The 12008-nt window shown below is 45.6% G+C and overlaps 1 protein-coding gene across 1 annotated transcript; it reads left to right on the top strand.

Annotated features, from left to right (window-relative positions):
• Window positions 1–1077: 1077 nt before the first annotated feature.
• PKD2L2 (polycystin 2 like 2, transient receptor potential cation channel) lies at window positions 1078–10178 on the top strand. Its single transcript, XM_026047550.1, has 13 exons — window positions 1078–1123; window positions 1285–1392; window positions 1692–1825; window positions 2945–3201; window positions 4055–4276; window positions 4918–5146; window positions 5672–5842; window positions 6784–6965; window positions 7746–7866; window positions 8001–8102; window positions 8689–8757; window positions 9530–9639; window positions 10084–10178. Exons 1-13 carry the CDS (start codon window positions 1078–1080, stop codon window positions 10163–10165), a joined length of 1833 nt encoding a protein of 610 aa, XP_025903335.1. The 3' UTR covers window positions 10166–10178.
• Window positions 10179–12008: the final 1830 nt, after the last annotated feature.

Genomic DNA, 12008 nt, shown 5'->3' with positions numbered 1-12008 from the left:
TGCTCCCCTTATTCCTTGTCCTTCAAGCACTGAAAGCTTAAACAGCATAAACAGGATGCTGATATGCCCTTAAAGGGCTCCAAGGGGGCTGGGTCAGGGAGTATTTTTCCCTCAGAGCTGAGATGTTTAATGGAGAACATGGAGGCTGCTCCCTCTTTGCTGCTTCCATCAAAGAGGGGCTGGGAGTTGGACCTGGCTCTTGGCTCTCAACAAGGTCTTGAGCTGAAGCACTCAAGGAGTTTGCAAGCACGGTGCTCAAGGCACCCAAAACCTGTTTTTGTCAACCTCCAACTACCTAAACTCTGCTCTTTGCAGCTTCCTTGTTCTCAAACTGCAGCTGCTAAAGGAAATCTGCAAAACTGACACTAGCCTGAACACTCCCGTGACCACACACAGTAAACCAGCTGTGGGCCCCAGACCTCAGAAACAGCTTAGAGGGTAGTTGGGTGTATTGCTGTAGGAGGTCTGAACTTCATACTACGCTGCTGGATCACACAACCAAAACCCCAAGCAGCTGCACCACCACACGCTTCTCCAGGTGTCCACCATCATGCCAGTCCCCAGGGCTGCCCTGGTAATTAACACTTACACCCAATTAAGGCTTCTGGCTGCTCTGAAGTGATCTAGCACAGAGTGAAGCTCCCTGAGCTGCTTTTTGAGCAGCATCCACAGTCCCACTCAGGAAGGACACAGCATTCCCAACATACGGGCCCGGGTAACATCACACGGTGCCCATATAAATACTAATTTAAACGAACGCATTCTCTCTTCTAACAGGGGAAGGGAACTTCCCAGAGCAGGGAGCCGGCCCATGGCACCACCTGAGGCTGTACTTTATCATTTCATCCCTACCGAGAGCGGCGGGCGGGAAGCGCCATCCCGCCCTGTGCTGGCATTACACAGCCATGCCAAGGCGCTGAACGGCCTCACTGGCAGCCAAGCCCCGACACCCTGAGGAGCGACAGTAACTAAGACCACAACCCGAGGGCAGCCGCCGAGCCAGGGCACGGCAGAGCCCACGGCGGGGCGGCGGCGCCCGTTGGGATTCGAATGCAGGCTGGAGCGGGAGGCGCCGCCATGGAGCGGCAGCTGCTCGCGCAGGAGCGGCGCCTCAGCGGCACCGGTGTGCGGGCGCCAGGGCCCAATACCACCCACAGGAGCAATCTGAGGGAGTTACTTAACCCTCGTTCTGGTTCTAACGGCTCCGGCGGGCAGCACGCAGCCCCCTTGGCCCTTGCTCGCTTCCAAGCGCCGCCATGGCCACCTCTCCCCTTCCCTCCTCAGGTGTGGCCCTGGTGAAGCGGCGGCCCAGCTACAGCAAAGAGCTGGAGATGAAATCGACCCTGCGGGAGCTGCTCGTCTACATCGTCTTCCTGGCCGACCTCTGCATCTGTGAGTTGGCCACCGAGTTGCGTGGCCTCAAGCTACAAGTCATTAAGCTGCAGCCTCATTAACGGCCTCTACATCCCCCAGTACACAACAGTGCTCAGGGACAAGGGTAGAGTTATTTAACCCTTAACTCCACCTATCCCAGCAGCCAAAAGTGTCATTTATAAGTGCAAATTTCTCTGCCTGCATGTTTTTTTTCTAGCAGCTTGACCATTAATGATGCTCGAAGCAGGGACAAGGCGCTCGGAAACTGCTGCCATCCCCTTATTTTGACTTATGAGCTTCCCCGCTCTTTCCTCCAGTGAGCTTCGGGATGGTCAGCACGGACATGTACTACCTGAACAGGGTGATGGCGCATCTCTTCCTGGAAACCTCTTCCTCCGAGGCAGATGGGGTTACCTTCAGGAGCATCAGCAGCATAGCCGATTTCTGGAAGGTGAGTCTTTGAAAAACCGTTAAAAAAAAAAAAAAAATGAGGACAAATAGTAATATTGGAAGTTTTTATGGAGCAGCTGAATAAACCAAGGAAAATTTTGTGCTAATTAACTAATACATGATATTCTCTCTATTAGGCTTTAACAAAGCAGAAAAACTGGGTGCTTTCATTTCATTCAGTTCTTTTCCTTTTTGTTTGGTAAAAAATGCCAGTCTTTATTAGCTGTGTTTGGCGCTAGGAGAACCTACTATCTTGGTTTATCTGGTATGCTGTTAGCTTCACAATCACGCTTCAGCAATGGTTTCAAAATAGATATCTCTACTTTTACTAGTAGGTGAAGGACTCCTCAGAATGACTGGTATTGCCCAGCGGACATAGGAAAATAATTTTTTTCCCCTCAGTTTTTCTTCAGACAGGAAATGCCTGATTCTAACAACTCATTTGGAGGATCCATATTTCATCTTATCATTATGTCTGCTCCGTGGACTATTGCTAGTCTATAAAATAGCGAGTCGTTGGTATATGATATACATGCTCATGTACTAGAAGCAGTTGTAATATGTGATCAAGTGATGCCAAACCACAGGGGAATGTTGTTTCATGTACTATTATCCCCAAGTGTAATGCTCTAAGAAACTGCTAGATCTATATCTGCATCTAAGGAACACTGAGTAAGGAAGAAAATTTCCCTTTCCTTCAGAAACAACTATATCTTACTTTAGATTCAGATGACCAAAATGCATCCAGAAATCTATATCTCAAAACAGGTCTTCAGAGAGTATGATAAACAACAAATTGTGTCAGAACAATATCAAATGCTTAGAATTTTAAACAAATATGTTTACATTCAAAGAGAGAGACATATTTTTAAAGGAATTCCAGATATCTGCTGAACAGTCCCATTGCAGGTCTCTGACAGAACTGCATAGGGAGCAGAATTGACTCATAGGAAAAAACACATGCAAAGACAGCGTATCAGGAGGTCGGTCCTTGCATCCTAGCTTAAGACTCCCCAGCCATAGGTGACCTGAAAATCCTATAGAGGCTTGAATGTGAAGGAGCTAGGTAACAGCAATATTTTAGTCTTCATTTGAACCTTAACCTCTGTGGCTTATCTAGTTTGCAGAAGGTCCCCTCTTGGATGGACTCTACTGGGACAAATGGTATAACAACGTGACATTAACCATGCAGAAAAACAGCAGCCATATCTACTATGAGAATTTACTGTTGGGAGTAGCCCAGGTTCGACAGCTAAAAGTGCGTAACGGTACCTGCTCCATCTACCCGTATTTCCAGACTCTTCTAAAAGACTGTTACCGTGAGTATCGCTATCGAGCTGAAGACAGGTCAGCTTTTGGTCTAAAGAACGGATCTGAGTAAGTATCCTGCTTCAGATCTTCTTATTTTTCTTTTGGATATTCATAAGAGATTCTGAAAATCAAAACATTTTCAATTGAAACCAGACATCAAATGCAGAAATGGTTTTGAAATCTCCACTGATGCAACCTAAATCAATCCTTAATGCCCCTATTCTTGAGTGAGTTAAGAACTGTGTATGCAGTGAGCCAAGATTTTACTTGTTTGTGTTGAGACAAACCATGGATTGGCTTTGTGCCAACATTATTGACAGGAATTTAGCATGGAAAATTTATAGAGGAGGAACAGGAAGAACTGGAAACAAGAAGGCCAGTTCAACAAAAGCACATGTTGATGGATCTCTCTCCACTAACATCTCTGGAGAGATGTTTAATTATATGAGGCCTGAATTTAAATCACATGTTTATAAATTGGTATCATGCTAAAATGCCCTGGAAACAGATCCAAATGTGCTGCTTCACACATTTCATTTAGCAGTGATGTAGCTAGAAAGAGCATGTGAACATTCCACATTAATGGGAAGTGTGCAAACCAGAGCTGCTACATTTACCTATAAAGGTTTTAAGATAATAAACCATCTAGTCCAATTTGGGCAAAGTCAAGATTCATAAGCAATGGCTGTTTTGTGATATTGTAGTCAATAGTTAAGTAAAATAAAAGGAATATTTTAAGGCCATATGTCTCATGCACACTTGATGTAGAGGAAAGAATTATTTAAGGGTCTGTCTTAAAAAGTTGGTTGTAAATGCAGTAGAACACAAGAACTAACAAGCAAAAATATATAATAGAAATTAAAGCTTACTTCAGTCCAATTTCCTTAAGATGAGTGGCTTTGTTTCCCATTTCTGATAGGTGGAAATATCTCTCTGTCTCCTCTTTATCCCCATGGTACTGGGGCTATGTGGGCTTGTATAGCAATGGAGGATTCATATTCACTCTACCCAAGTCCAAGCGGGACAGCATGGAGAAGCTGGTGTTTCTCAGGCAGAACAGCTGGCTCACCAGAGGAACCAGGGTTGTGTTTATTGACTTCTCTATGTATAACGCCAACGTAAACCTTTTCTGTATAATCAGGTGAGTTTTTAGCTTATTACACGTGAAATACAATTAACTGAGACGTGGTGCTTCCTTAAGGACACAAGGAAAGGCTGTTCACCTTTGGCATACAGAGTTAGGCAGCTGCTGCCATGGCAAGACTTTAAAAAATACAGAAATGCAGCAAGAGCAGGGAATGGACACAGATCCTTCACGTCCAGTCTAAAGAGGTGGTCTCTGCTCAGTGTGGCTGGTTGCTGCTGTCAGTGGGAATTGACTGCACAGCCTTTTGCCAAGTCAAAAATAGGGTTATTGGTCCTGTTGTGAGCTAGTGCAGAGAAAAGAGAAGAATCTCAGACTCAGGGTATGGCAGAGAATATCTGCTCCTTTCTGAAACATTATTTCTTTAAAGCCTTTCAACCAAACACAATCACTAGGGTATCTAGAGAGCTTCTTGGTTTTGTCTCAGCTTTCTCTACTGTGTTGTACTCTCTTCAGTACTAAGATTTTCTAAAATCTTAGAGGTGCAGGAGTTACCAAGTTGTCCATTTTACAGAAGTATGGGGTCCAGCTGGAGTTCCAGTTAGGACTTATTAACATAGCAATAATTCATATTAGAATATTAAGGTGTGAGATGATTTAGAGCAACAGTAACACCTCATCCCCAACTTCTTTTCCAGGTTGGTGGTAGAGTTCCCTGCAACCGGGGGTGCTCTCACCTCCTCACAGATCTACTCTGTGAAGCTCCTCAGATACGTCACGTATTATGATTACTTTCTGGCCTCTTGCGAAGTCACCTTTTGCTTGTTTGTCATTGCATTCATAATCCATGAAGTCATAAAAATAGCAAAACTGAAAAGAGACTATTTCAGAAGTGCCTGGAACTGGCTGAATATACTATTGGTGGTGGTGAGCTGCCCATCAACTCTTATCCCTGTGCTTGCCAACTTACGGTAGTACTGGATAGCTAGCCAAAGACCCAGAACAGCCCAGAGATTCTCCTGGCTAGAGTTCAGTGTACAACAGTACTTTTCCTGGTACCACAGTGCACTAAGGAGACCATATGGCCCACTGAACCTGAACGCCTTTCCTGCCTTGCTGTCCACTTGCCATGGGGCTCCACATCTGTCCCATCTCTTTGTGTTTAAGCTGTAATCTTTGCAGAGCTGGGAGGCACGAGCACAAACAGTTACCTTAGTAAAATTAGAGTGCATGTAGTATTTGTGCTATTATCCAGCGTTAACATAGTACAGTTACAAATAATTTGGCCAATAAAGTAACCTACTTAAAGTTTACGGCCAAACATGTAATAAGATCTAGTTCTTGAAACCTGACCAAGGGCTTCTCAAAATCAGTAAAGTGTTTCTTTTAAGACAAATCTGCAGAGAGGGAGGTAACTGAACATCAGTTTCACTGGCTTTTGCTTTTCTTCAGATATCTATCATTGCCATTGCTTTCAACATCTACCGCACTGTAGAAGTGTCCCTGTTAATGGAAGAGCTGCTCTCCAACTCGTCTGTGTACCCAGACTTTTACTTCCTTGCATCCTGGCAAGTCCATTACAACAACATGATTGCAGTCAATGTCTTCTTTGCCTGGATAAAGGTATAGATTCTTGCTCCCTTTTACTGTACTTGAGAATAATAGCGTTTTAAAGTACATTACAAATATTTGCCCTTACCACATGGGGTGGTATTCGTATGCCCTTACCTTATTCCTCTCTTATCCGTTATCCCTTACCCTTATCCCTCTCCTCAAGTGTTTGTAAAGCACCTAGCATGAAGCAGTTGGAAAACAGAAGGGGAGATGTCACCCAAAAAGATCACGCTTTCAATCAAACCCTGAATACTTAAACACAATTCATATATCTGCTCTCCAGACCATGCTCTTTTAAAACACAGAGGCTCCTGCCTGTCCTCCACCTCCCAAGCCAAGGCTGAAGGAAGCAGCAGTTTGGGAGCCCTGGCTGTTCAGCAGTTCTGCCACAGCCTCCCTTGTTATGTCGCATCTTCACCTGAGCTGCACATTCCCCCACATTGTCCCCCTGCACTCTAGTTACCATTAATGTAATAGCACAACCGTGCTGCTAATTAACATCTGCCATTGAACAAGGACAGCGTAATTTTGTCCAGGCCTTCAAATTAGAATTCAAATTAAGAGAGATTCAAATGAAGAGAGACAGCTTTTTACCAGCTCAGCCCCACAGGGAAGCCTCAGATGCAGGGGCTGGTGTGTCACGTACATCTCCTTGGCGAAAGGGCCACATCTGCCAGAGCACAGTACACATCCAGCACCAGGAAGGACCTGCTCACACACAAGTAGCTTCAGCAATTAAATTATTTGCCCTACAGAATGTTCCTCTTCTCCAGAAACACACCCAAGCTCAGGGATCCTTGCAGATTCCTGCCACTAACACATCTGACACACAACTTACTTCCAGATAAGATTTAACCTGTAAATAATGGTTATGGATGACATTCCAGAAATTCTGCTAAAATACTGTATATTTTGATATTTTAGTAGCATTTCTTTTTTTTTTTTTCCAGATATTTAAATACTTAAGCTTTAACAAGACGATGACTCAGCTGTCCTCCACTTTATCCCGCTGCGCCAAGGACATCATTGGATTTGCCATCATGTTCTTCATCATTTTTTTTGCATACGCACAGTTAGGCTACCTGGTCTTCGGCTCACAAGTTGATGAGTTTTCCACGTTTCAAAACTGCATGTATGCACCTTTATAAAGCTTTTGCTACAAAGACCCCCGTCCCTACGGGTCTGGTCTGTGACTGTTTCACAGAAAAGCTGCCAAGGAGTCACTGAGAAAAATGGACTTGACTCTGCATTTAGCATCATCTTGGCACTGCTTTTCTCCCCACACCTTCTCTTTGGGTCACGCTCCCTATGGCAGGAGCAAACCCACGGATGGAGTTAGGCAGCATTTCCCTGGGGTCTGCCCATTCTGCCTGCTGCAACAGGCAACAGCTCAATATAGTACATCAAAAATGTAGAGATATTTAATTTACCAGACTGACAGCAGCTTTTCAATGTAAAATTAATGCACTCTTAAAACATAGAATTATCTTTCCGTTCGGATCCATTTGGATGTGACATAGATCTGAGTGGCTGCAGTACAAAGAAATAAAGAAACGCGCATTTGTTTTACCTGGGTTTAAAAACTCCATCTACACCATTACCCTTCTGTAATGACAGATAATGTGGGATCCTGGAGCTCAAACAAAAGGGAAATAATTCTTAAAACTAGAAACCAAGTGCTTTATCCACAATGAAAATATCTGCTGTTCTGTAAGACATTAAGTTTTCTGCACTTTCTCATATTTATCCTGAATGCCCCACTGACCACATTCTGCTGGCTTACCTGCTCATCTCCGTGACTCAGGTAACAGCCCATCAGCCTCTTCCAGTTGCATTCAGTTTCCTTTTTTTGTATTGCTCAAAAGTCTGCTCTATAGGAGAGGTTACATCATCGTTGTCTTTTTACTCCCAGCTTTACACAGTTTCGCATTGTGCTGGGAGATTTCAACTTTGCAACTGTAGAAGAAGCAAACAGCATCCTCGGGCCTATTTACTTCATCACGTTCGTGTTCTCCGTGTTCTTCGTGTTGCTGGTAGGTGGCATCTCAACCAGCACTTGCGCTTCTGCACAAGCAGCAGCAGTGTCTGAGGTCACCTGTTGTGCAGTGCCCCAAGGAAGCATTTTCTTTGCAAACTGCATTCATGTAACTGCATCCTTCCTGTGCAGAACATGTTTCTGGCTATTATAAATGACACCTATTCAGAAGTCAAGGCAGATTTTGCAGTGATACCAAGTCAAGAATTCGCCATCAGTGACTTCCTGAGGCAGGTAAGCACACACTTCCATAACCACCTACTTTCATCCAATGTAGTACAAAGTCTATTGCTATATCCCTAGTGAAGGGCCCTAAATTAACTAGGACCATAAGCAATTAAGAACACCCAGAGTTCAATTTTTTGCATCCAATGTTACATCCTAAGGAAAGGGTAAGGAAAGTCCTAAGGAAAGGGTAAGAAGTGTGATCCTAAGGAAAGGGTAAGAAGCTGCTTGCACTGGTGTAGCTAGGGGAGGAGAGGGGCAGGGAATGGGGATCACTCCCTGCTTGGGCTGATGTAGGTTTTTAAACACAGACCAAGGGCAAAGTGCAGCTGGAGAGGTAGTAAGAGAAGGACAGAGGCAGTGGGAGTAAAGGTGCCCTTGGCTGAACTTCTGCAAGACTAGACACCAGAGAAAGAAAAAAACAATCCTTACTGGGTTTGCTTGGATATTGCTTTCAAGGATTTTGTGACACTTGTGGGAATTGTGTTGGATTGCCAAAACATCGCGCTGACAGTCGGCTCCTGACCTCCAAGTGTGGAAATCTCTGTGGTTAAACACACAGCTCCCTTAACACGCTCTGCTTTCCTTGTGCCAGGCCCTGGTCAAGCTCAAGCTGAAGCAAATGGAGACGGACATGAAGGTGGAAGAAGAGAGCCTGGGGAGCGCGAGGAGGTAGGGTCCCTGTCCGGGTTGCTCCGTGCACGGGGCAAACACCAGTTCTCACGGGATTTCTGCTTGTGTCCATGACAAGCACCGAATCCGCAACCACTGCGAGAAGAGAAATGCACAGGCTTTCCAAGGAGAGCACCGCGGATGCAAAGGTGGGATTTATTCTTCCCTCTTCCTAGAAACTGCCAGCTGCATTTCTAAAACTGAGAAATGCAAAGGGAGACCGAATTGTACCTACTATTACTGACAAAAGTTCTCTCTCCATGGAATACTATTTCAACAACACAGGAATAGCACTCAAAGTAGACCTAAAAATAATCACTAACGATACCCCAAAGTTCCAATGAAAGGGTGCCCAGGCTCTGTTCAGGTGAGGTCATACACTATGAAAGCAGAGCTGGCAGCAGGCTGAGGTCAAGGTGTTTTAGCAGTGATATAAAGTTGTGAGTTAGATATTTGCCCAAATGCTAAACTAAAATGCAAAATAAGAAGTGCTTTAAAGCATCCGTTTGGGTTGTGAGACCTGTTTGCAGCGGGGAGAAAAAAATTGTCTTTTTTTTTTTTTTTTTTTTTTTTTTTTTTTTAAAGTAGAAGAGAAGCTGCTTGGTAGCCCCATAACCCAAGCTAACCCAGAGCAAATACTACTAAGGCATCTATTAACAAGCAGGATTTCCCCATGTCTCTGCATGAAAGGGTAGCAGGTACCCAAATAAGCCACTCTGGCCTTTCCTATGTGTCTGTTTTCTAACCCCTCTGGTGTGGTACAGGGCTACCCAAAGCCGGCACAGCTACAGAAATGGAAGGAGAACTTTCATCAGAGGGAGGACCTCGGCTCTGTCTCCTCTCAGGGCTCTGTCTCCCCCGAGGAATTTCAGCAGTAAGTTCTTGTTCTTGCTCGCCTCTCCCCTGCTCTGGGGGAGCTGCAGACCCTGCCTGACCCAGAGACAGCCCGAGATGCAGGAGGTGAAAAGGCAGAAATTGCGAAGTCAGTAATTTTGATATTTTAAGTGCTTTTATACTGTCTGACAGTGACTTCCCTGAGAGAGAGGGTGGAAGCAGGAAAGATGTTTAGCAGAGCAGCTTGCAAGGAGATTGTCGAAAAGGAAGGTGGGACTGGAATTGGAGGATATTCCCACTCCTGCAGAACGAGCCCTTGTCCATGCCCACTGGAAAACCTTCCTGCTTGTGAAGGGGCAGTGCAGGAGCAGACCCTCGGGAGCTGTCACGGTTCCCATGAGCAAACAGCAAGGCTAACAAATAGGCGTTTACATCCTCTTAATGCCCCGTCTCAAGGATTTATTGCTGTATTTTTGTGCCCTAGGCTTTTCAGGTACACTGCTGAGTTGGAAAAGGAATTAGATGGTATTAACAAAAAGCTCCATAAAATTATGAAAAAAAAGTAACCGCTGAAGGTCATTTCCAACAAGGCAAAAGGGACGAGCTCATCTGGTGACAGAGGTGGCCTTATTCTTCACACCATTGAAATTCCAAGTCAAGAAAAAGCAGTTCTTCTCTCCTCATCTTTGCCATTTCTGCACCAGAGAAGCAGGAACCTCAATAAAAGCAGTCTCTGCTGCCTCACAGTCTTTTCCATGTGGGTTCCTGGTGGTTTTTCCGCTCTAACAGAAACTCACGGCCTTTGCCAGAGCTCTGGGCAGGAATCTCACCCAAGACCTCGATGACATTTACTCCTTTGGGCCCCCTTTGAGGAGCACCGAAACAGGGCACGAGCAAGGGCAGCTCCAGGGCCTGTTCCGTTCCCTTCTCTCCATTTCTCACCCAGACCTGCTTCAATGCAAACCACAATCACTAATCAGAGCTCAAAATGTGCTTCATTAGCCCAGACTTCTCCAGACTGAGTTTTTTTTTGCGAGTGCATCTGCTGCCAGGTATTTTTCAACACCTCTTCTTCTTCTTTTTGTTCTTACACCTCTTCAGGAAAAATCTAGCCTTTCTCCCAGTTTTTTTTTTTTTTTTCCCCTCATCCAGGCCTTAATAAGTGGGGCCACTAGAGGGCATTTGCTTCGCCTCTGCACCAACAGGAATTCTGAGAATGGTTCCTCATTCCCTTTCTGCCCACTTCCCTGGTGACCTGCACATTCCCGGGTCAGGAGGGCCGTGTCCGGCAGGCAGGACGGAGCAGCACCCACCACTTCCCAGACCTCGTTTCTATCCCTGCCAGCCCAGCACGGGGCACAACAGCGACTGCTTGGCCACAGGGCAACGCACCGTGCAGGTTTAAAGAGTAAATCCCCTTGCAAAACACACCAGGGTTTGCAAGGACGCTCGTCACTCTGCAGGCCAGCTCTCCTGCTGGAACAGAGGCCCTCCCGCAGCCACGGGGTTCCCCACTGGCACATTTATTCCTGGAAACAACAGGAGATAAACCAGGTGTTAAATCCGCTCATATGTGGCCATTAATATTTGCACACAGGAAGAATAAAACCCGTGTCCGAATGCTGTCTGAAGGCACCATGAGAAAACAGGGGCCGTCACCCACACCCTGTGCCCACAGCTCTGCTGCTGCCATCTCAGTGCTGCAACCCCCAGCCTCAAAAGTATTGGTGCTTTGGCCTCACTTCCTTGGCAAGACCCTAACCCTGTATGCCAAAGAAGCCCAAGAAAATCTCTTCAGGGGTAGAACTTGGAATACTGTAGCTTGGTGCTATCTCAGTCTTGGACAGGGAACAGCCTTGAATTTTTGCCTCGCTCCCTGCAACTTTCTCATCCATTTTGGTCAACCATCCTCAGTCATAAAGTCTTCCTTCAGTTTTAGGACACATGGATTTCAAGCCGCTCCCACCAACCCTCTGCTCAAAAGTTCTGTCTGCTCGTTAACATGAGTGCAGCAAGTTTTGCTATGTAAAGAGCCATAAGGGAGGAGGAGGGGAGAACAGATGTGCAGTAAGACCTTGATCATTCCTCAAGCCTTCTAACATGTTTATTTTTTCCCCATCTGTAAAGAAAAGCCAAGTACCTGAGCTTGCACGTGCTAGGGATCAACATTCAGCGTGACCATCTACACATGCTACAGCTTCACTGATCAGAGGGAGGTTATACCTTCCCAAGCCCAAGGCACACACTAAAGGCGGCCTCCTTGCTCTCCTCTCTCTGTTGTTCCCCCCTTGCTTCACTTTGATTCCCGCTGTCCCTCTCCCTTACCTGCAGTCACATCTCCCCAAGCAGACTCTTCATCTTCAGAAATTCCTGTCATGTGCCAGGCCTCATGATGAAGAAAGCAGCAGT

The sequence above is a fragment of the Nothoprocta perdicaria genome, unplaced genomic scaffold, assembly GCF_003342845.1.
Source record: "Nothoprocta perdicaria isolate Ctin4 unplaced genomic scaffold, notPer1 scaffold_5, whole genome shotgun sequence".
NCBI lineage: Eukaryota > Metazoa > Chordata > Aves > Tinamiformes > Tinamidae > Nothoprocta > Nothoprocta perdicaria.
This window is presented reverse-complemented; position numbering and strand designations above follow the sequence as displayed.

Excerpts from the sequence above, each read along its gene's own strand:
- PKD2L2 (XM_026047550.1), top strand. The coding sequence starts at position 1,078 with ATGGAGCGGCAGCTGCTCGCGCAGGAGCGGCGCCTCAGCGGCACCG. Across the intron at positions 5,843-6,783 it reads TCTTCTTTGCCTGGATAAAG|ATATTTAAATACTTAAGCTT; the intron begins GTATAGATTCTT and ends TTTTTTTTCCAG. Across the intron at positions 8,103-8,688 it reads TCAGTGACTTCCTGAGGCAG|GCCCTGGTCAAGCTCAAGCT; the intron begins GTAAGCACACAC and ends TCCTTGTGCCAG.